The 25,531-nt window shown below is 47.9% G+C and overlaps 1 protein-coding gene across 2 annotated transcripts in view; it reads left to right on the plus strand.

The window, feature by feature from the left end:
* Positions 1–25,531, plus strand: part of LOC146870324 (uncharacterized) — a 115,988-nt gene that overhangs the window by 11,309 nt on the left and 79,148 nt on the right. For both annotated transcript variants that reach the window (XM_085640185.1, XM_085640182.1), the window contains exons 4-5: positions 3,408–3,560; positions 17,447–17,628. In XM_085640185.1, coding sequence (XP_085496311.1) covers positions 17,573–17,628 — 56 coding nt within the window. In that variant the 5' untranslated portion in view covers positions 3,408–3,560; positions 17,447–17,572. The remainder of the gene's footprint in view (positions 1–3,407; positions 3,561–17,446; positions 17,629–25,531) is intronic.

Below are 25,531 nucleotides of genomic sequence, written 5' to 3' on the forward strand. Positions count from 1 at the left end.
GAGACAGTACTCCTCCATGCAGCTTTCCCAGGTCCTTCTCTTCGGGCAGATGTTCTTCTTGGCGTAAACAGGAACTGATTTCTTAGGAGCAGGGCTCCTTCTTTTATACACAGTTTCTTTTGTTCTTTGTCGCCAGGGGGCCTGTGCCTGGCTCAGTCCGGTTTTGGAGCACATTGTTGTGGTGACTCTGCTCTTTCCTTTCAGTGCACAGGGCAGAGACATCAGCCGCTCCACAGGGGGCGGAGCCAGCATTGTGGTGGCAAGGCACAGGTCTATTCAGAGTCAAGGTGTACTCCTCCCACCCATCCTGGTGTAATCTCTCTACCCACCACCTGGCAGCCAGACTGTCTCCTGGAATTCCCCAGCCCTCTCCCTCACTGAAACTACGCAGCAAACACACACAAAGCAGAGGCGGACTGAAATGGCTAAGCAAGTAAATACTAACTTTCTAAAAGTAGTATTTACAAACACAGGCTATTAAAATACTTTACTAAAAGAAGTATTTTATTACTCTGAGTTCAGGCATACTAAACTTGACTTTCTACCATGCTCTCGGAGTCCACTGGGATTATAGAGTGTAATAATTCCAGCAGCCCATTCTGGCCTATGGAGAGCAGGTAGCCTTCAATAGTGAAAAACGAAAATGGCTGTAATTCACTATTAGGACATGCCACACACATCAGGGCATGTCCTACCTTATGCCTACAATGCACCCTGCCCTGGGGCCTACCATAGGGTGACTAATATGCAGTTAAGGGAAGGTATAGGGACTGGCAAGTAGGTGCACTTGCGCAATCAGCATGACAGTACCAGACTGCACGCAGGTTCTGCAATGGCAGACCTTAGACACATTTTACTAGGCCGCTTCTGTGGGTGGCAAAACCAGTGCTGCAAGCCCATCAGCAGCATTTGTATTTACAAGCCCTGGCACTCCTGGTACACTTTACTAGGGGCTGATAGTAAACCAAATAAGCCAAACATGGACACCAATCAATGTATACACTTTTCAAAAGGGAGCACTTGTACTGTGGCACTGATTAGCAGTGGCACAGTGGCCTGAGCAGCTAACACCAACAAAACACATGAGGCACATCAGCAAAAAGTGGAAGGGAGACTCACGCCAAGGTGCCAGGTCTAACATATTTGTATCCTCGTTGCCCACACTGTGCCATTATTATTGTTGTATTTTCATTGGCCGTGGCTTCACGGCCACCGGCCCGTCGCGCTTCATGTTTCATGAAGTGCAGCGGGTGTGAAGCCAGTGCCGTGTTGCTAATGCAGGTCCACACCGCTCCCTCCGACTTCAAAACAGGGCTTTAACAGGAAAATACTATTCGTGTTTTTTACAAGACCTATATTTGCCAGGATACTGATCAGAGGCTGAATTTGATCTTGTTCCAGTGCAATAGGCACTTCTGTGGGTGTGTGTGCGGACACATGCCTTTCATCAGCACAGCCACCAACTTACCATGCTTCATGTTTCATGAAGCACAGCGGCCGTGAAGAGGGCGCTGTGTTGCTAAAAGGAAGGCGTGCAGCCGAATCCTCCAACTTATACATAAAATACCGCTGCAACACAAATATGTTTACCCCATTAACTCACATTGAAGGATAGGAATTTATTAATGAAAAGCAGTGAGACCGGCATTTATGCAAAGAATACATATTAGCGGAATTTAAACCAACCGCAGCTACAAAACCACACAACTTCTATGATCCAGGTAGAACCCTTGGTGCAACCAACTCTCCTTTCTAGTTGGTTGATTTGTTGCAGTTTGACTTTGCGTCGACAACACACTGGCGTCAGGCTACTGTCTGTGCTTGCCATAAGAGAATATATCCTTTATCAGCTCTGCACATAACACTGCTGCATGAACATTCATGACAACTAGAGGGAGAAATCTACATAAATAGAGGCTATAGCTTAGTGGAAACGCATTGGATTGCAGATTAACAGGTCCCTGGTTCAAATCCGAGTGCCCCCTTCTGTTTGTTTTTAGAGAGCTAGGAAACTATGTTAATTTATTAATCTGTGGCCAAAACCTTCACATTTTGCTGCAACACACTTTCTATTTATTTTGTCCAAGGGTGTACTATATTGCATTACATCTACAGGGAACGCCACCATAATTCAAAAAACAAATTGTGCTTCTGTGCACATATATATGTATTAACAAAATAGCAAGTTTCAGGGACATGTCATACTATCCTGTGACGTCAAATACAAATTACAGTCTTTGTGATCTCGGCCAAGAGTCATGAGTGTGTAGCATACTGAAGTTGTTTTACGTTGGGTTGTGAGCATCTCATACAATCCAATTTGCAATGTTCAACTGCATCTTGTATAATAACCCAATATGCTTATGAGTACGGAAAGGTAATAAAACTAGGACTGAATAATCTCTCCCTACCCTGCATTGCTTTCCATGGTGCAACAGGTTCCTACCCGTGTTGTACAAATGATACACATGTATTATTGTATGGAATATTTATTTTAATTGGAATAAGTAAACAACAACCCCTTTTCTGGCTATGTCACTACTGTCGGTGCTGTAATTCTGCTGCAAACAAGTCAAAATACATCTCTCTTGGCAACGGTTTTTTGAGTGGCAGATGTGCTGGTTACCACATTTTTAGGTCAAGCCTAGCAAGAAGTATCTCATGAGATTATGCAGCGCCGATTGTCAGAGCCAATAGCTCTGGCTAAACACTTATAAGGTCCCAAAGACGAGACCTAGTGGCTATGCCAATGCTTGTTGCTTCTTCCCACTGACAGTCCTGTGTCTACACAGTTTCTAGTGTTGACCACTCTTGAGAGAAACCTTTTCTGCTCATGGTTGGGTTGGTCCCTCTTCTAATCTCCGCTCTCCCACTTCCCTTTTCAGGAAGCAGGTCCCTCTTCTAATCTCTGCCCTCCTCCTTGCCTCTTCAGGAAGCAAGTCCCTCTTGTAATCTCTGCCCTCCTATTTGCCTCTTCAGAAAGCAAGTCCCTCTTCTAATCTCTGCCCTCCTCCTTGCCTCTTCAGGAAGTCAAGTCCCTCTTCTAATCTCTGTCCTCCTCCTTGCCACCTCAGGAAGTTAAAGTTCTCTTCTAATCTCTGCCCTCCTCCTTGCCTCTTCAGGAAGTCAATTCCCTCTTGTAATCTCTGCCCTCCTCCTGGCCTCTTCAGGAAGTCCATTCCCTCTTCTAACCTCTGCCTGCCTCTATTTCTCTTCACGAAGTCAAGTCCCTCTTCTAATCTCTGCCCCGCTCCTTGCCTCTTCAGGAAGCAAGTCCCTCTTCTAATCTCTGCCTTCCTACTTGCCTCTTCAGGAATCAAGACCCTCTTCTAATCTCTGCCCTCCTCCTTGCCTCTTCAGGGAGCAAGTCCCTCTTCTAATCTCTGCCCTCCTCCTTGCCTCTTCAGGAAGCAAGGGCCATGCAGGAGAAGGTGTCGGCACAGTACATCAACGAGACCGAGGTGGCGAAGGCCCAACAGGACTTTGAGTTGAAGAAAGCATCCTATGACATCGAGGTGAACACTAGGAAGGCAGAGTCAGACCTGGCCTACCAGCTGCAGGTGAGGAACCTTGGCAGGAATCAAGGGAGAGGCTGAGAATCTGTGATTGATGCCAAGAATGAAGCACCGTGGTGGGGGAGAAGGCTGAAGCCCCCGGTGTGTTTTGTTTTGGGGCTGTCAGTCAAATGTGTTATCAATCCCTGTGTGAGAAAGCTTTAATGGATATCCCTGTGTACCTTGCGGCCCTCAGCTCAGTATTATCACACTACAGCCAGTAATGAGGGAGGTAGCTCTTTGGAAACCTGTGCTTGACTTCAGTCTAGCAGTGGCACAAGTCTAACGCTTCCCAATGTAATAGTAATTTAACAATTTGTAGGTCCACAGTTTAACACCAGACTCGAAAGTATTTCTTAAAATGATTTAAAATTAGCCATCTAATGTTGGGTCCAGATCTGTGCAAGATGTTTTGCAGCATGAATCCTTTTCTGGATTCATATGCTGTGTATTTTTCCGCAAACCGGTGGTCGGGTCTGGAATAGTCTTTGTTTCTTTGGGGTTTTTTTGTTGCTTTTTTTGATTGGGGCAGCGTCGACCACCATTTGGTGCTAGGTCCATCCCTTGTGTGTCGTCAGACTGCGCCCCGGAAGTTCCTGTGTGTGGTAGCCATCTTCAGATTCTTTTTTCTGTTGTTGGGTCTGGAAGCAAAGGGAGACACTCTGAAGTTTTGGATGAAATCCACAAAAGAATCAAGAAATTTGAGTGAAAAAAACATCAATCATCGACTGAGAAGACACTGGAGATGGAGAAAGACCTCTGGAAACTTTTCCGTCGGGAGACCCCAATGGAGCAACAACGCAGATGGATCAAAAGAGGGCGAGGTAAGGGCCATGGAAAATACCTCTTTTCAAATTCTGCCCAAAGTGCCACCACAAGTTTGCACAGTGCGATCCACACAACGTTTGTAACCTCTGCCAGCCGAGGGATCACAAGGTTGAAGACTGCGAGGTCTTTGCAGTGTTCATGTCGAAGACACTCAAGGTACGCCGAAAGCAGGGAGGACCATTACGCAGTCATGGTCCAAAGCCAGAAACAACCATCGCTGAGGGACTTCAGCCTCTCAAGTGATGAGGATGATCAGGGAGTGCCCGCAGAATCGACATACAGGGGCCACACATCGAGATCCTCGAAGGGGACACCGAGAAGAGGCGTACCAGGAAGAAGGTGACAAAAGACACAGAAAAGAAAACAGACAAGGTAGGAAACTGTCACCCGTCGGAAACCAAGGGCCACGAAAAGAAGGCACAACAAGCATGGGCATAGCCAATAGGTCTCGCTTTTGGGACCTTATAAGTATTTAGTTATGCAGCACAATATCCTTGGTGCAACAACATCAACTGTTGCATGGCTAAACACTTATAAGGTCCCAAAGGCGAGACCTATTGGCTATGCCAATGGTTGTTTTGTTGCTAGCTGTGCTCTCTGTGGTTCAGTTCACACCCAATCAAGAAAGCTATTATTCTATGTTAATCTAACAACACAGTCCTGGTGCTTACCATTGTAAACTGGTACGGTTAAGAAATAATTTTCCCTTCAGGGAGTCATCATGCAGTCGCTCCCTTCCCTGAAGCAATTCTGTTGCTGAACGGGTAGAAGGAATGCGAGATGATATGAACACGGAAAACGTCACGCCGAATAATTTTAGCAGTAAGCCACAGTGCAGTCTCAGAAAATGTATGCTCCCTACCTGGAGAATCAAAGATCGGTTAAAACAGAATCCAAAAGTGGGCGGGCTGTTTAGTTAAAATTCAACAAAGTTTTATGTATTTTTTCTTATATATAATTTTAGCAGGCATGGCCTACCTGTTTGAGTTCAGAGAGGGAGGCTGCAGTGTAGAGCGAGGGGGAGGGAGAGGAACAATAGTGTGGGGAAGGAACTGCAAGGGATGTGTGAGATTATGGAAGAGAGAAGAAAGGTCAGAGAGACAGTGTGAGAGGGAGATAGTGATAATGGTGTGGAGTTGAGCTGAAGGGAGTAGAGGGGTGTAGAGCACCGTAAAGTTCAATTTAGTTGTGTGGAGTAGAGCGGCGTAGAGTAGAGTTGCATAAAGTAGAGTGGAGTGGCATAACAGAGTGATGTAAAGGGGAGTTAAGATGAGTTGCATAGAGTGTAGAATGGCGCAGAATGGCAAAGAGTGCCAAAGAGTGGTGTAGGCTGGAGTGGCTTCGATTGGAGTTGCACAGAATGGCGTAGAGTGGCAGATTGCAGAGTGGAGTAAGTGGCATAGAGCAGAATGTAGTAGAGTGGAGTACAGAGGCATGCTGTAGAGTTGAGTAGAGTAGAGTGGCACAGAGCAGATTGGAGTGGTGTAAAGTGGAGTAGATAGGTGTAGAAAAACAGTGGCATGCTGTGGAGTGGAGTGGCTTGGCACGGAGTATAGTGGCACAGAGTAGTACAGTTGTTGGTACAGACTCAAGACATTTTTCTTTGAAGTAAAGAATGAGTGTGTGATTCGTCAATATTTAGTCCAACATACAATGTTAACTGTTGCCAGGTGAACTCTCACAGACGTGATGTATTTTGTACCACTTGAATATACAGTTGAAGGTATGGTTAAAACGTCTACCTAGAAGTCATTTTAAGAAATGACTGGACAAATTCCTCCAATGTCAAATAATGATGCTTATCTTTATGCTTTACCATTCAATCCAGGCATGACTCACAAGTCCTGTAAACACTGTTTGCCTAAATAGGGCCACCAAACGACAGAGAACAAAAGACAGAAAAATAGGAAAAGAAAGAGACACTTGACGGGAAAAGATATCATAGACCTGAAAGGTATTTTGGGCCCAAAATGACTTCTGATCATAGAAAGGCATTTAGTTAATAAAAGGAATATGTTCAAACAAGGGCATTGGCTCATAGAAGAAGCAATGTACTCCTAAAAAAGCATTGTGTTAGTAGAAAGGCCAATGTAGTCTTAAAAATGCAATGTGTTCAAAGAAGGTAATGTGTTCAAAGAAGGTAATCTGTTCAATGAAGGTAATGTGTTCAGAGAGTGTAATGTGTTCGGAAAAGAGGCAATGCGCTCATAAAATGCAACGTGTTCTTAATATGCGTATGGAAAAGGCAACCTGTTCTCAAAAAAGGAAATGTAGTCATAAAAAAGGGAATGTGCTTTTAAAAGAAATGTTTGCTTATAAAAGATTTGTTGCTCTAGAAGAGTGAGCATACTTATAGTAAAAGCAATGTGGTCTCGAGCAAGGCAATGAGCTCATGAAAAATAAGTTCTGCGCATCGTAAAGAGAGCATGCTCCTAGAAAAGGCAATGTGCTCCTAGAAAAGGCAATTTGCTCCTAGAAAAGGCAATATGCTAACAGAAAAGGCAATGTGCTCCTAGAAAAGGCAACGTGTTAACAGAAAAGGCAGTTGGCATATGTTAAAGGCAACGTGCTCCTAGAAAAGGTGATGTGCTCACAGAGAATGCCTTGTGCTCATGGAAAAGCAGCATGCATTCAGAAAAGGAAGCATGCTCTATAAATGACACGGTGCTCATTAAAAACGGAGCATGTTTACAGAAATGCAACGTGCTCTTAGAAAAGGAAACCTGCAGACAGTGAGTTCATTAAAAAATCAACATGTTTACAGAGGAAGCAGCGTGCACTTCGAAAAGAAAAGGTACTCATAAAAAAAGACCGGATTTTTACAGAAAAGGCTTTTGCTGAGAGGACAGGGAGTACGCTTATGGAAAGTCAGCGTGCTAAAAAAAACATTTTGTTGTTGCAGAAAGCAATATGTTTATGGAAAAGGCAGTGTGCTGAAATAAAATACATTTTGTCCATAGAGAAAAGGACATGCTCATGGAACGGGCAACATACTTAAGGAAATGTCTCTGTCTGCATTTTTCGTGCTGAAATAAAAGTTCTCGGCAAAAGTGAAAGCAGGGGTGCGCGCGCCGTTAAAAAAAAAAAGACGGCAAAAGTGAAAGCAGGGGTGAGTGCGTCGGCAAACACGCGAGTGGTGCGCGCGCAGCACCGCCAAAAGTGAAAGTAATCACGCACCAGATGGCACCTCGGGCGCTGAAAGCTGGCAGCTGTGCATGTTCACGCTCGCGTGAACGCAAGCTTTAGGCCAGCAAAAGCTGGTGGGTTGCACTTTCAAAAGCCCCACTTACTAAATGTCTCGCCTGTGACAGCGCATGCACTGGCTCAGGCGAGACCTAAAAATCAGCCCAGGCACCGAAGAAAACGACGACTGAGGATCAGCTGCGACCAAGAGAATCCCACGGATCCCACACCAGGGATACCCACGAGGGAAGATCATCAAAACCGACAGAGGCAAACCCCGAACAAGAGGCCACGAAGGATAAGCCCACACACTCGGAGCCAGAAACCACCACACCCAAGTAGAGGATCTCCCCAGCCTCAGATGCCGAAAGGGGCCTCAAGGTGGAGAAAAAGAAGAGACTCCTCAAAGCGGAAGAAGGAGTTCAACGAGGCCAGTGCCGCCAAAAACGCCAAAGAAGAGAAAGATATCCTCAAATCTCCGACAACCCCCGAACCGCACAAAGAAAATGTCAAAGAGGAGCTCGACGCTCCAGAAGAGGTGGAAGCCTCGGGGACTTTTGAGGAAGAATGGAACCACCTTGACACAGAAAGCCCAGAAGATGAGGTCTGTAGCTATCCCTCGCAGGCTTCGCCACCAGACGACATAGCCTTCTACAACAGCCTCATCAAGAGAGCAGCTGATACCTTCAGGGTCCCCTTAGAGGAGGAGAAAGGAGACTCCTGCTTCCTCCTAGAGACATTGGTATCATTCACCAAGGAGACACAATACCTTCCAATGCTACCAAGCATTCTTGACCAGGGCAAGGATGCTTTTAAGGAGCCTGCCTCAGCAAAGGGGTTAACCCAACAGTTGAGAAAAATAAAAACCCTCCTCAAAGGACCCTAAATACATTCAGGAGAACACAGTTGCAGACTCCATATTTGTCACTACAGCAAGAAGAAGGAGCAGCGCTCACTCCTCCACTGGCCCACCTCCAGAGAGAGAAAGCAAAAGAATGGACATGGTGGGGAGAAAGATGGAGAGGAAGGCAGCAATGCAAACTCCAATGCCCTCCTGAACAGGTATGGCTGCCAACAATGAAATGACATCATACAAGAGGAAAAGAACATAGCAAACGCCTGCCTGAAATCAGCCCTAGAGGTAGCCGGTACAGTCATCAGACAAAAGTTCAGAAGGTACGCCTGGCTACGGATATCAGGCTTCAAGCAAGAGGTCCAAACTTCAATTATTAACAGACCCTTCACAGGAGACGACCTGTTTTGAAGTGAAGTAGATGAATCCCCTCAACAAATAAAAAAGGACAATTAGATGAACAGGGCTATGGGAACCCTGCAACAGAGGGGCACCTTCATGAGAGGAGGTTTTAACCTCAGAAGACCTACAGGAATGGAAGTCTTCTCAACAGGCCAACAACAACAAAATCAAACTCAAGGCGACAGACAACAATCAAACCAGCAGTCAGGATACCAAGCCTGGCAACAGCAACCAAGGCAGCCATTTCAGGGCAGAGAAAGAGCCAGGAGACAACCCTCGAGTGGGGGAGGAGCAAACTCCAAGCAACTTGCCCAAAACAAAAGATCCCCACACAACACCAGTGGGAGGCAGAGTAGCTCATCACCTACTTCAACGGGAAAACATCACCATAGGCAGTTTCATTTTAAATGTGGCACGTCACAGCTATTGTATGGAACTAACAAACAAACCCCCATCAAATCCACCAACAAAGAAGAATGTCCAAGGAACAGAACTCTTACAATTAAGACAAGAATTAATGGAGCTCTTATAAAAACAAGCAGTAGAGAAGCACTTGAAAAGAAACTATTCACCTTACTTCTTGGTTCCAAAGCAAGATCTCACGCTAAGACCCATCTTAGACCTCAGATTCATAAACAAATTCATTTGCACGCAGCATTTCAAAATGTCAGCACTACAGGAAGTAATCCCGCAGCTGGAAAAAAGGGGATTTTATGGCAACAATAGATCTAAAGGACGCATATCTACACATCCCCATGAACCAAGCTCACCACAAATACCTTAGGTTCTTCCAGAAGAACATTCAGTACCAATACAAAGTTGTGCCTTTTGAGATAAAATTGGCACAAAGAGTCTTCGCAAAGTGCCTAGCAGGGTTGCTGCATCCCTAAGAAGGAGAGGAATCCAGGTCTCTTTCTGCCTAGACGACTGGCTGGTGAAGGCAAATTCAATGCAAAGATGTTACACATTTGTTCATCAGGTGATCACAACCCTGCAAAAATTGAGGTTTTCAATAAACCAGAAAAATCCATCAACAAAGCCAGACAAGAAAAGAGCTTCTTAGGAGCAAGATTAAACTCCAAGGTTGTACAGGCATTCCCGACCCAGAACAGAATACAAGCTATCGGACAAGAAACTAACCTCTACCAGTAGGGACAGTCTTCTCAATGAGGACAGTCATGAAACTCATGGACATGATAGCATCATGCATTCCCCTCATCACCCATGTACGTCTCCACATGCGCCCTCTACAGGAGTGGCTATGCAACAGTTGGTCACAAACCACAGGGAGTTGGGAAGATCTAGTGGTTGTAACAGAAAAGGTTCAGAGGGAGATACAATGGTGAGCATCCGGGAACATAACACAAAGGGGACCTTTCAAATCAACAACTCCCTCAGTGACCATCACAACAAATGCGTACCACACGGGTTGGGGAGCACATTCAAGAAACCTGAGGGTACAGGGTCAGTGGAACGATGCAGACTCCATAAAGCACATCAACGTCCTAGAGATAAAGATGGTGTTCCTGGCACTAAAGGCATTCTAAGCCCACATAGAAAGGAAGACAGTATTGATCCATATGGACAATACCACAACATTGTTTTACCTCAACAAACAGGGAGGAATAAAATCATTCACCCTAAGCAAGCTAGCACAGGAAATATATAAATGGTGGCCAATTCAAGGAAATTCAACCCACAGATAACTCACCTGCCAGGAAAGCAGATCAACTCAGCAGACTGAACAGCAGCTCGCACAAGTGAGAGATAAAACAAAGGAGCCTGCAACAGGTCTTCAACCGCTGGGGAACTCCAGAAATAGACCTGTTCGCAACAATGGTAACAAAAAATGCCAATCCTTCGTTTCCAGGTTTCAACACCATCTATCAAGATGGAATGCCCTGTCACTAAACTGGTCAGGGACATTTGCATACACTTTTCCTCCAATTCCTCTATTACAAAGGGTTCTGGAAAAAGCCAGACAACCAGAAACAAACCTAATACTCATAGCCCCTCAATGGGCAAGACAAACCTGGTACTCAAGCTTACTCAAACTGTCCGGGGGACAAATGATCAAGTTCAGGGCAGACAAGGACCTCCTCAAAATGCAAAGGGGGCAAATCTTTCTCCCAGAACCAGCAACGCTCAGCATAGCAGCCTGGTGCCTGAATACATATAGTTCAGTTATTTAAACATACTGCAAAGAACAATGGAAATACTAAAAGAAGCAAGAAAACAAACCACAAGACAATTATATGCAGCTAAGCGGAAACGGTACACCATATGTTGCACAAATAACAATACAATAAACTCAATTTCCACACATGAGACAGCGCTCATATATCTTACACACTTGCTAGACAGCAGGATCAACTACTCAAGCCTCAAGGTGCACCTGGAAGCAATTGTAGCCTACACCAGGGGAGATTTATGTAAATGTTTCTTCACAGCACCAGTCATCAAAAGATTCCTTGAGGGGTCCAAGAGGATTGCACCCCAAAGGAAGGCTCCAGCCCCAATGTGGAGCTTAAACACAGTTCTTAACACAGCAAATAACAGGACTATTTGAGCCCATGCACAAAGCAGAACTCAAATACATCACCGATCAATTGTTCGTCTCTCACTCAAGGTCCAACAAGGGAGCACCAGTGACAAAGGGGACAATTGCACGTTGCATTGTAGAGGCAATTCAAGTAAGCTATGCCTTAGCAAGAACATGCCCAAAAGCACACTCAACAAGGATAAAAGGGGCAACCCCGGCCTTCATTCACAATAGACACTATGGAGCAGATCTACAAGGAAGTGCCGCAGCGTGGCACCGCATGCCCTTTGGCTGCGCCACGCTGCGGCACTTCCGAAGCACAGGGATGCGACATATTTAGAAGAATATGTCGCTTCTCTGTGCTTCCCCCTGTGCTGGCGCACAAACTGCAGCCATGCGCTGGCGCAGGTACTCTTGCACCATGGTGCAAGGATGCCTGCATCGTGGGAAATTGTTTTTGTGCAGGAAGGGGCTTTTTCCTCTTATACAGCACGCATTGAAAGAGGAAGAAACGAGGAGAAATGAAAACATTTCTCCTCGTTGCGCCTCTCTACGCCACCTCTAGGGTGGCGTAGCATTCAGACACATCTCCAGATTTACGATTTCTCGTCAATCTGGAGATTTGTCTTGTTCAAGGGGTGTTGCGTGGGAACACCCACAGCAACACCCATGGAACGCCCCTTCAACGCAAAGTGCTGCGTGTGAAGGGGCCGTATTTATAAGGAGAGGAAATATCACGCAGGGTGGATTTCCTGTCCTTGTAAATATTGAGGAGCCCCTTGCGCCACCAGTACGTCACTAAAAGTGACGTACTGGTGGCGTAGGGGGCTTGTAAATCTGCCCCTATGTGCTGCAGCAACATGAGCATACCCACACACATTACCAAACATTACAGCGTGGATATACAGATGACTAAAGAAGCTCAAGTGGGACAAAAGGTACTTCAACACTTGTTCGCAAGGTCTTTCTCATCTTACCACAACCACCCCCAAGGAGGGGGAAACCACTACATAATCTAATGCACAGGATGTGAATCTAGAAAAGTATTCATGCTGCAAAACAAAGTGGTTACTTACCAGTAGGAGTAGTTTTGCAGCTTGAAGAGTTTTCTGGATTCACATGCGACCCACCCACCTCCCCTCAGAAGAGGAATGCTAATAGGTGGGTTAAACGATCACGTAAACCAAAGAACTAGCATCTAAAGACAACAGGATTTAAGACTTAGGCTAAAGAAAAGAGGGGAAAAAAGAATCCGAAGATGGCTACCACGCACAGGAACTTCTGAGGCGCAGTCTGACGTCACACAAGGGATGGACCTAGCACCAAATGGTGGTCGCCGATGCCTCAAGCAAAAAAAAGAAAACAAAGACTATTCCAGACCCAATCACTAGATGGCGGAGTAATGCACAGCATGTGTATCCAGAAAACTCTTGCAGCTGCAAAGCTACTCCTACTAGTAAGCAATCATTTTGTTTTTCGTCGAATAAGTCTTGAGTCACGAGACAAAGTGACTCTTCCTCTTGGTGATAATGTGCATGGGCATCGACTCCATTGTTAAATTGTTTTCTTTCCCCGTCTGGTTCGGAGATCAGAACAAGTTCATGGGACATTTGGTAAAGGAAAGAAAGGAATGCCAACACGTGTATTTTGACCTATACAATCTGTTATGTTGCGTCTTCTGGGCTAAGAAGATATATACTTGAATAATTCTATGTGACAGGTCAGAGTTCATGGTTCAAGTTAAATATTCATCAAGCGTTTCTGAGATCTGTGAGCAGGTAGAATATTTTAAAAGAAGATGGTGTCTAGACAGAGGTGCCGATTACGATCCGGTAAAAACCGGGTACGAACCGTCGGTCGAAGCGTTTTCTCCGTCCGACTCGTACCCGGTTGTAAAACTTTACAAACATGGAATTACGATTCGCACGGAAACACCATTTCCGTACGAATCGTAAAAAACACCGACCGACGAAAATATACATACGAATGTGATCCGGGAATGTTGCGACGTGACGTCGGGACGCTTTCAGGCAGCGCTTCACGACCCAGGAAGTACGATTCGAACCGACAGCAGTCCGGACGGCAATATTTTCACGGCACCCAAATGTGCCGGAAAAGCGAAGTACGGCGCGAAACGACCAGAGTAGGTGGCCCGGTACGCGCCGTACCCCCCCCCAGCCCCCGTATGTACGCACCGACCCCCCCCAGCCCCCGTACATACGCGCCGACCCCCCCCCAGCCCCCGTACATTCGAGTCGTACCCCCGTGTATGTACACCCGTGTACGTGTCGTACCCCTCCGTGTATGTACACCTGTGTACATGTCGTACCCCCCCGTGTATGTACACCCGTAAAAAATATAGTTAGTTAAAATATCGAATTTTTTAAATCTCTTAAAATTAATGTAAAATTCATGAAATAATACATATAATTAACTGAAACATACTTAAAAATACTTAAATTACTTTAAAATTAATAAATAATTAATGTAAGTAAAAAAAAACATTATACATATATATTAACATAATATTAATTAAAAATATGCAATATTTTTTGCGTAGGATAGCGGGCGGGTAAAATTTACTATTACCACTCCAGTAAGTGCAATAGTAGGGAAAGCGTTGGATAGAGGGAGGGTAAAAATTACTATTCTCACTCCAGAGAGTGCATCAGTAGGGAAAGCGTTGGATAGCGGGAGGGTAAAAATTAGTATTCCCACTCCAGACAGTGCAATAATAGGGAAAGCATTGGATAGCGTAGGGGTAAAAATTAATATTCACACTCCAGAGAGTGCAACAGTAGGGAAAGCGTTGGATAGCGGGAGGGTAAAATTTATTATTCCCACACCAGTGAGTGCGACAGTAGGGAAAGCGTTGGATAGCATAGGGGTAAAAATTACTATTCCCACTCCAAAGAGTGCAACAGTAGGGAAAGCATTGGATAGAGTAGGGCTAGAAATTACTATTCCCACTCCAGAGACCGCAACAGTAGGGAAAGCGTTGGATAGCGTAGGGGTAAAAATTACTATTCCCACTCCAGAGAGTGCAAAAGTAGGGAAAGCGTTGGATAGCGTAGGGGTAAAATTTACTATTCCCACTCCAGTGAGTGCAACAGTAGGGAAAACGTCAGATGGCATAGGGGTAAAAATTACTATTCCCACTCCAGAGAGTGCAACAGTAGGGAAAGCGTCGGATAGCAGGAGGGTAAAATGTACTATTCCCACTCCAGTGAGTGCAACTGTAGGGTAAGCGTTGGATACCGTAGGGGTAAAAATTATTATTTTCACTCCAGTGAGTGCAATAGTAGGGAAAGCGTTGGATAGCGTAGGGGTAAAAATTACTATTCCCACTCCAGTGAGTGCAATAGTAGGGAAAATAATAATTTAATATTTTATTAAAAATAAATAAATTATGAATACCAAAAAAAAAGTATTACAATTAATTACCAATCACACAATATTTAAGAATTAATTAATTACAAATACCATTTTTTTGATTAATTACCTATTAATAATTAATTAACAACCAATTAATTTCCAATACCAAAAATTAATAAATATAATTAATACCAACTAACAATTAATTAAGATTAAATTAATTAGCAATATACAAAAATTATTAAAAAAATTAATTATTTACAATTAAATTAATTCCCACCATATTCCCCTATAAACCCACAACCCACTACAAATAATAAATTAATACAATTAACATAATTATCAATTAAACAATGAATACAAATTAATACAAATTAATTACCAATTAATACAGATTATTTACCAATTAATAATTAATCAACAACCAATTAATTTTCAATACCAATTAATAATCACCTAATAACAATTAAATTACTTCCCACCCTATTCCCCTATAAACCCACAACCCGCTACAGAAATAAAACGCAAAATTATATTAAAAATAATTAATAATTCCTAAAAATTATTATTTAATGTACTATAATTAAATTACTTCCCACACTAATCCCCTATAAACCCACAACCCGCTACGGAATTAAATTACACAAAAATTAAATAACATAAAATTAATTACTTAAAAAATATTTGAACATACATTCCAAAATTAATACATACTTTTAACACATATACTAACACTTAAAACACTATAAAAAAAATTCGATATTTTTAACAACTATATTATGACTGTCGATATTACTTACTTCTATATTATTTAAATCGATATTTCTTACCTGATTTTCGATATTATTTCACCACTATATTTTGGCAATTCGATATTCTGTCCATTCTATATTAAAAACTCGATATTCTGTCCTGGCGATATTTCTTATTCGATATTATGTCTGTTTACCGGATGTAGCGTGAAGGAGGGGGAAGATGCGTGAAGGAGGTGGATGCTGCTTGAAGGAGGTGGATGCGTGAAGGAGGTGGATGCGTGAAGGAGGTGGATGTAGCGTGAAGGAGGTGGATGTAGTGTGAAGGAGGGGGATGCTGCATGAAGGAGGTGGATGCTGCTTGAAGAAGGTGGATTCGTGAAGGAGGTGGATGTTGCGTGAAGAAGATGGATGCTGTGTGAAGGAGGTGGATGGTGCGTGAAGGAGGTGGATGCTGCGTGAAGGAGGTGGATGCTGCGTGAAGGAGGTGGATGGTGCTTGAAGGAGGTGGATGCGTGAAGGAGGTAGATGTTGCGTGAAGGAGGTGGATGGTGCGTGAAGGAGGTGGATGTCGCGTGAAGGAGGTGGATGTCGCGTGAAGGAGGTGGATGTCGCGTGAAGGAGGTGGATGTCGCGTGAAGGAGGTGGATGTCGCGTGAAGGAGGTGGATGTCGCGTGAAGGAGGTGAAGGAGGTGGATGCCGAGTGAAGGAGGTGGATGCCGAGTGAAGGAGGTGGATGCCGCGTGAAGGAGGTGGATGCCGCGTGAAGGAGTTGGATGCCGCGTGAAGGAGGTGGATGCCGCGTGAAGGAGGTGGATGCCGCGTGAAGGAGGTGGATGCCGCGTGAAGGAGGTGGATGTCGCGTGAAGGAGGTGGTTGCTGCGTGAAGGAGGTGGATGTCGCATGAAGGAGGTGGTTGCTGCGTGAAGGAGGTGGTTGCTGCGTGAAGGAGGTGGATGTCGCATGAAGGAGGTGGATGCTGCGTGAAGGAGGTGGATGCTGCATGAAGGTGGTGGATGCCGCGTGAAGGAGGGGGATGCCGCGTGAAGGAGGTGGATGCTGCGTGAAGGAGGTGATTGCTGCGTGAGGGAGGGGGGATGCTGCATGAAGGAGGTGGATGCTGCGTGCAGGAGGTGGATGTCACGTGAAGGAGGTGGATGTCACGTGAAGGAGGTGGATGCTGCGTGAAGGAGGTGGATGCTGCGTGCATGAAGGAGGTGGATGTGGCGTGAAGGAGGTGGATGCGGCATGAAGGAGTTGGATGTCGCGTGTAGGAGGTGGATGCCGCGTGAAGGAGGTGGATGCGGCGTGAAGGAGGTGGATGCGGCGTGAAGGAGGTGGATGCGGCGTGAAGGAGGTGGATGCGGCGTGAAGGAGGTGGATGCGGCGTGAAGGAGGTGGATGCGGCGTGAAGGAGGTGGATGCGGCGTGAAGGAGGTGGATGCGGCGTGAAGGAGGTGGATGCGGCGTGAAGGAGGTGGATGCGGCGTGAAGGAGGTGGATGTGGCGTGAAGGAGGTGGATGCTGCTTGAAGGAGGTGGATGCTGCTTGAAGGAGGTGGATGCTGCTTGAAGGAGGTGGATGCTGCTTGAAGGAGGTGGATGCTGCGTGAAGGAGGTGGATGCTGCGTGAAGGAGGTGGATGCTGAGTGAAGGAGGTGGATGCTGCCTGAAGGAGGTTGATGCTGCGTGAAGGGGGTGGATGCTGTGTGCAGGAGGTGGATGCTGCGTGCAGGAGGTGGATGCTGCGTGAAGGAGGTAGATGCTGCATGAAGGAGGGGGATGCTGATGCGCAGACTGCATTCCTGGGTTCTCCTTGTCATGTGTGTGATTGATGGTGTTGTGTGGTTCCTATCCCGCATCTCCCTGCTGTGAGAGGAGAGCAACATGAGTGGGTAGAGTGAGGCTGAAGGTGATCTTCGACCCCACCTGATTCCTCCTGTCAATGCCCCAGCAGGTGGCGAACACGAAGCAGAAGATCGAGGAGCAGAAGATGCAGGTCCAGGTAGTGGAGCGCACGCAGCAGATCCAGCTGCAGGAGTAGGAGATCACCCGCAAGGAGAAGGAGCTGGAGACGTGCGTCATGAAGCCAGCCAAGGCCGAACGCTTCCGGCTGGAGAAGCTGGCTGAAGCTGAGAGGTAGAGACGGGAGGGAGGAGAGGTGGGTGAGGGGAGGCATGGCCTCAGAACAGAAGATGGACCGGGAGGTACATCATGTTTGAATCAGAGGTAGGTCTTTGGGGCAGTAGTTTCCAACAAACCAAACTCGACTGTGACAAATGTTTCAAATACTTACTGCCGCGTCTCCCACCCTTCCTTCTGAGCACAAATTCTTTAGCGGGCAGCCACCAACCCGCTCCTTGCGCATCTTGACAATGCAGGCAACCCCAGTCCGCCTAGTCTATGATGTGCCTACTTCCCTGCACTGGCTTTGACCTGTCAGTTGCCTTTGACACCATTGGCAATTTAGCTCCACTAGAAACTCTCTTGCCCCATATGGGCCACTGGTATTACTACTCGATACCGGTCATAGTGTCATCAGCCAGATAGCGCAATAGATGTTGTTTGTGCCAGGGCACTAGTCCCACCTAGGCATCTTCCGTCCACCTCAGCCTCAACCAAGACACTAATAGCCTTTCACAAAGTCTATCCATTAAACATCAAGTGAAGAGTAGCTCAGACAGTTGATTTCAGTTTGGGCGACTGTGGAACACCAACCTTTCTTCACCACTCCAAAGCAACTTACAGCCCATGACCATGGCTGTCCTTTTCGCACACTGACATGACCAACGCACTTCCAGCTAGCATTTCAGGAGCGTTGTTAGCACCACGTGCCACCCAGCACAAATGCACCACACTACTGGTAAAATCAACATTTCTAGAAGCAGCTGCACAACTCACTGCACCTTACTTTCAAGATTGAAAATCATAGGTAAGCATGCAAAAGTTGGCCTTCTCTTCTACTCGGAGCATGGAACTCTGGGCAGAGGTCAGGCAGACAAGATGCCCCAATAATAGCAATAAAAGAAAAACTGCTTTAAGAGAAACATGGGCAGTGTATTTGCACACACACACACACACACTATCACTCTCTCCCTTTTTTTCTCTCCACCTTTCTCGTAGTCTCTCATGTTTTTATAAAACACACTTACATACTCTGGTAACTGGAAGAGAGAGTGCATTCTTGGAACGTAATCCATAACCATCCTCCAAAGCCTGTCCAACAATCAGGAGATCAAAGAAGCGTATACCGCATGCAAATAGCGAGGCCGTCCCAGGGACGGGCAGAGAAGGGGCTTTGAACCCAGCATGTCAGACGAGAAGCGCAGTCTAAGTAATGCCACATTCCATGTAACAAAACAATTACTTGAAGCCAGCCCATTTGCAGGGGACAAAACAAGGTGTCGGATAGTTTGCAATGGCAAGAATGTTGCGAGACAAGTTTGGCTACAGAACTGTTAGGGAGAAGTGGGGAGAAGAGGGGAGCCGTGATGATAGAGCACATGCTTTTTCGGAGACCTCAGTCGTTGACAGCTCCTCTGACGTAGAGAGTTCAGAAGAATCTCAGTTCCGCATGTGGATATACGAGGTTAAGGGCGACTGTGTGTCCATGTCTCTAGGCTGTAAGCATGTCTGTTAACAGAGATAGTTGAGGGTCAAAGGAGGGGTCGTCTTTGCAGGAACACTTTGAGTGGGCTAGCATTTAGGTGCCGATTCCGATCCGTTAAAAAAATTTACCGTCCGACTCGTATCCGTATTTTTTTACGTACGAATCGTACAAGTACCGTACAAAATGCAAAGTACGATTCATACGTGAAAAATACATACGAATTGCGTCGGGAAAATGGTCCGACAGGGAGCCGGACATTTTTACGTGCAAATCGTAAAACAGAAGTCCGAGCGCGCAAGTACGATCCATACCGCTCGTCCGAATACACAACCGCATGTAAAAGGCCCCATACGGAGCGAACGCTGTAGCCTACATGTACACGGGTAAACTTGTGCCCAAATACGAGTCGTACAGCCCCCCTCACCCCGCACATGTCAGCACCGTACCCCCCTATGTCAGCACCGTACCCCCCCCTCCGCACCGTACCCCAACACCGTAGCACAGCCCCGCACCTGTACGGGCCGCACCCCAGGCCAGTCTCCCAGCCCCGCACCTGTACGCCCCGTACCCCAGGACCGTACCCCAGCCCCCCACCTGTACGCGCCGCACCCCAGGCCCGTCTCCCAGCTCCGTACCCGTACGCACCGTACCCCAACACCGTAGTCCAGCCCCGTACATGTACGCACCGTACCCCAACACCGTAGCACAGCCCTGCACCTGTACGCACCATACCCCAACACCGTAGCACAGCCCGCACCTGTACGCTCCGTACCCCAGGCCTGTCTCCCAGCCCCGCACCTGTACGCCCGTACCCCAGGACCGTACCCCAGCCCCCCACCTGTACGCACTGCACCCCAGGCCTGTCTCCCAGCCCCGTATCTGTACGCACCATACCCCAACACCATACCCCAGGTCCGTACCTGTATGCACCGTACCCCAACATCGTAGCCCAGCCCCGTACCTGTACGCACCGTACCCCAACACCGTAGCCCAGCCCCGTACCTGTACGCACTGTACCCCAACACCTTAGCACAGCCCTCACCTGTACGCGCCGCACCCCAACACTGTAGCACAGCCTGCACCTGTACGCGCCACACCCCAACACCGTAGCACAGCCCCGCACCTGTACGCACCGTACCCCAACACCGTAGCACAGCCCGCACCTGTACACGCCGCACCCCAACACCGTAGCACAGCCCACACCTATACGCGCCGCACCCCAACACCGTAGCACAGCCCGCACCTGTACGCACCGTACCCCAACACCCTACCCCAGCACCCTCACCCAGCATCACGCATGTTCGGACCATACCTACGCAAAAAAGACTCGTACAGAACCAGGACACTGTAAAACAGCACAAGGAGGGTCAATTCAACTCGCACAACACCACAAAACACGTCAACATGACAAAATCCATCTCTATGACTGACCTGGCACATCCAAACAGGCAAACAGAGGACCAAATCACAACCACCTCTCATAACACACCCACCACAAATTCAAACACAGCCACACCCACAAATGGACCAATAAAAAGGGCCCACACACACAACCCATGAGCCATTGCAACAGACCCACTGCTCACAGACACCACAGACAAACAACTGCACCTTACTCACACCTTAACTACACCTTAACTTACACACCTTCACACAACCTCCTTCACAAACACCCCCTCTTCACCTTCACACACACACCGTCACATTCACACCCACACACCCACAACCATCCACACCCACACCCCGCCCACTGACAAGAATCCAAAGTTCACAACGGCGGAGCTGGAGCTCCTTGTCAACAAAGTCATCAGAGTCGAGCCACAGCTGTTTGGAACATTGGTCAGACAGACCAGCATAGCCCAAAAAACCAGCCTGTGGCAGAGGATCGTCGATAAGGTGAATGCTGTTGCGCCCATCCAAAGGACCAGGCATGAATGCCAAGCCAGGTGGTACGATCTGCGCAGGGCAGTCAAGAGGAAAATGAACGAGGAATACGCCCAGAGTAACATCACTGGAGGTGGGCTGCCCCGCAGACCCGTACATTACCATCCCTGAGAGGAGAAGGTGATGGCCACGCTTCCGCCGGTGGGAGTACATGGAGTCGAAGGAGTCGCAGAGCCTGGTGAGTACACAAACAACTCACGTAACATGGGGGGAATGGCATCCACACCACAAATACTCCAAATGCACGCAACTACCCCCAAGCCCTCACCGCACACAACCACACCCAAAAACCACGCTCATGCCACTAACGTCTCCATGCCCCCTTCACAAATAAAGGCAATGCCATGTCCCAGGCCACACCAACCACAAACCCAAGACTGGATGTCCGGGATGCTGGGAGGGTGAGGCTCACACAACACATTGTGCAACTCAGAACCAGACACCAATGCCCACAGCCCATATGGCCTAGGTACATACCCATGCACCATGCCCAATGAACAGGGACTGGCAAAGTAATGACAAGGTAGCTGACACTTGGCCCTGCTGTAGGCAGCACAAGGCCCTCCTGTGACCACTGTACACTCAAACAACAACTCCACTAGCTCACATACCCAGCACAGGAACTCACACACACTGTCATGCCAGCATGCACCATGAGGGGACAGACACATCACCTGGGAGACCCAATGACAAATCACACTACACACAACAGCAGACCTGGTCACACACCCCCCCCTCACACAAGCACACCCCCCTGGGGCAGGCAACTTATTTACCCACTCTCACAATGGACATGTGACACAACAAGACCAATCCATAGCCAAATAAGCATCCCAGCCAAAAATCTACTGGCAAACACTCAGGAGCACATACCAATCTGTCCCCCTGCAACATATCCATCCCCAAGTGTACATTGAGAGGAATGCTAGGCACATCCAACCACCTGGAGGAACTGTGACTACTTGAATATGTATGAAACATGGATGTGGCATGAAACTGCATTAACATTGTCTCTCTCTCACACACAGGGCAACGTCATCGACCTCCCCCCAACAATGGGGGGGAACAATCACAGTCCCAGGCTCAGCGTGAAGATGATCCCACCGGCAGCGACGACTCTCACCACTCCGTGAAAGACCCCGACCAACCTGGCCCCTCTGGTGCCCAAGCCCCTGCAGCACCTGCGTCAGGTACATCTGTGCCAAACCCCACCCCCATTCCTGCCACATCCCAGGAGACACCCAGGAGCCCTGCTCGCACTGAACAACACAGCCAGTCTGACCAGGAGGGACAAGGTTCTCCAGGCACCCAGGAGGAGGCAGACGACCACGCTAATGCCATCCCTCAGGGGTCCCATAGACCTGATGTGCCCACAACGGCAGGCCAGGCTCGTGTAGGCAGGGGTGGTGGGAGTGGAGGCAGGCGGAGGCGAGAACCTGACCAGCCAGCTGAGCGAACCGGTATGGCACACATGCGCCACATCCTGGACACATACCGGCGTGACACCAGGGGCATCAGCCAGGTTGTGTCGAGCCTCACAGACTTCAAGGGGACCCTCGACGAGATGATGAACCTGCAGGCCGAGCAACATGCCAGTCAACAACAACACCAAGGACAGATGGAGGCAAGACTGGCTGAGCTCCTGGCGGTGCAAACGGACATGAGCCGTTCACTCCGTCGGATCGCCGACAACATGGGCAACCCTCCCTGTGCCACCAGGCGAAGACCACCACCAGCCACAGGGAGGGAGGAGGAGGAGGATTCGTCCGACGGAGCATCACAAGCATCGTCAAGGCCTGCATCTGAGGGTCCCCCCAGGAAGGTGGGTCGTCCACGGAAAAGACCGTGAGAGTCAGCGGACCATCCACATCTCCCAGGTCACCTGGCCTGGCACCTGGCCCTCTGGCGCAACAGCACCACCTCACCCAATGACATTCTCTGCCACATGGACTTGCTGGTCACAGTCTGACCAATGATGACCAACACTGTGGTCTGGACTCTGATGACTCCAACTGACAAGGATGCCATCTCCCCCTGAGAACTTTGGATTCTATGCACCCGGTAGAGCACCTTACTTCATCCACCAAAAGACTTACCCCACCAAAAATAAATACTTTATTTTGTCATGAGATGTTGCTGTCATTTGGCATTATTCACCAACATATGTGTGTGTTAATGGCAAACTATGCCTGAGTGTTGAACTAACTCCACACATCCATACCCTGGGATCGGAGTCTGGTACAGGACACACATGGGTCACAATGTATCATTCAATGCAGGCATGGAGCACAATACTCACCTGTGATGGCCTCAAGCTGCTGAGGGGGTGCTAGGGAAACTGTGAGGACACACCTATTTGGAAGAGTAACATTAAGGCGTACAGGTCATGCCTCATTTGGAGGTTCCCGGGGAGGGAGTCCCAGGTATGTGTTCCCAGGTGGGAGAACTATGTCCTGCATGCAGGAGTATGGTGGATCAGAAGAATGGTGGCCAGGTCAAGGTAGGATGCACGGAGATGGCACTACGGGGTCTCGGATGACAGTGGTACAAGGTTGGTTTTGGGTCAGGGTTGTGGCCTGCCTTCTGAGTGTGGGTGAGGAGTCTTAAGGTCATCCTGCAGCACACTGTGATCCATTGCACCTATCTCTGCTGGACGGTGATGTGGCTGGGGCGCGGGATGTTGACGCTGAGGTGTGCAGATGCAGCCTGGATGTGGACAAGTGTCCCTGGATTTTGGATGTGGCTGCTCCATAGAGGGCAGGGCAGTATTTGACATGGATGTTGTCGTGGACCTGGGGGATGGTCCGTCATACTTTGGAGTGGATCCATCTGGGGATCATGTGCATAATGCTGAGGGTGTTGCAGTGTGAGGTACAGATGCTGGTTATTTCCATGGCAAATTAGAGCAAGCAATCCATGATGCACAACATCTTGTGTGCGTGGACACTGGGTGCCTGTGCGGGGCTTCTGTGGGTGGGACACAAGCAGTTGAGCCAGTAGTAAGGGGACAATCCTCAGATGTTGACCTCAGTCCTGTACAAGTCCAGCCTCAGGTGGCTGCTGTTCTGCCATTCATCTATGGATCCCATGCAATCTTGAATATTGGAACTGGAAATGTCTGCGTCCTTGGTGAGGGTGAGGAGCGCCTGGCTGTCAATGGCATACGAGTTGATGATGAGGTCGTGTGCGCATGTGATGGTGGATAGGGGGGTCCTGGACACATTGGAGATTGACACGCTGAAAGATTATACCTGTGCCATGTGCCTCACGACGAAAGCAAACTACATGCTGAAGCCTTGAGTCCCACTCCCATGGCCTTGCAGGGGTACAGATCCGGTGGGGAGTAGGAGGGACATGACCTGGTGGGTGTGACAGGTCCTGGAAGGTGTGGCAGTGCTGTGTAGGCAGTTGAAGTTGCACACTCATCATGCAAAGGTGTTGTGTGTGCGCTCAGTGCATGCCTGAGTGCAGGCGGGAGATGTGTGGATGGACCTTACTTGGAGGGTGGCTGCAACATCACACTGTAGTGTGATGTGGGTCATGCAAGGACCTGAGGGTTGTGCAATGTGCACGTTGCATGTGCAGACGGTCCAGCCTTTAGTACCGCGTGGCCGCAACTGTGGCACAGACAAGCCGAAGACAGCCAAATGAATGTGTTGAGGGAGGAAGGGAGGAGCACCTTTGATGTGTGTGTGTTGCCAAATCTGGAAACTACGTGTGCCCTTGCTGCAGTGGCTGCAACAGCAGGCGGCATGTCCTGGAAATAATGCCACAATATCCACACAAAGACTAGGATGTCAGAAAGGACTACTGCAACAGTTGTATGTCAAGGAAGGAGTTACCGGTTTGCAATGGCACACCCAGAGACAAAGGATGCACAATCACCAAAGATGACTGACACCGGATCATGAAACTGAAGGCCGAGCTGCGCACAGGAAACACACCCCAGAAGGTGTTGACGGCCCGTGGGGGGGACTAACATGCCAAAACACATACACAGCCATGGACATCATGCACAATAGAGAATCAAATACATGAAGAACAGCATGCAGGTTGCTAATCTACACATAGACTCATATGCACAATCCTTGACAACCATGCCAGAGATGCCGCATGCACAGTGGCAAGATACCTGCATTGACAGAGATGAGCCACCCTGGAGGCTGAGGAACACCTTTATTACTCAGGCTCACACCTATGCAAAAGCATCAACATTAACAGACTCACAGGTCTATTGGATTAACATGTGGGACCTACACCGGACACCCCCTTTGCACCACAGATGCTGTAAATCCATTGTACTGGCACACAAGTAAAGGGGTTGAGCCAAACATCCCCTGCTGCACACGGAGAGGCTGCAATTCCCCATTGAGCATCATATGGGGATGTCCCACAATATGTCCACCCGTAGCCTCCCGTATGTTTCCGAGGGAAGTTGTACACACATTGAGGCCTTCATCACAAACCACAATCCCATAACAGATGACT

This window comes from Triturus cristatus, chromosome 1_1, assembly GCF_964204655.1.
Source record: "Triturus cristatus chromosome 1_1, aTriCri1.1, whole genome shotgun sequence".
Taxonomy (NCBI): domain Eukaryota; kingdom Metazoa; phylum Chordata; class Amphibia; order Caudata; family Salamandridae; genus Triturus; species Triturus cristatus.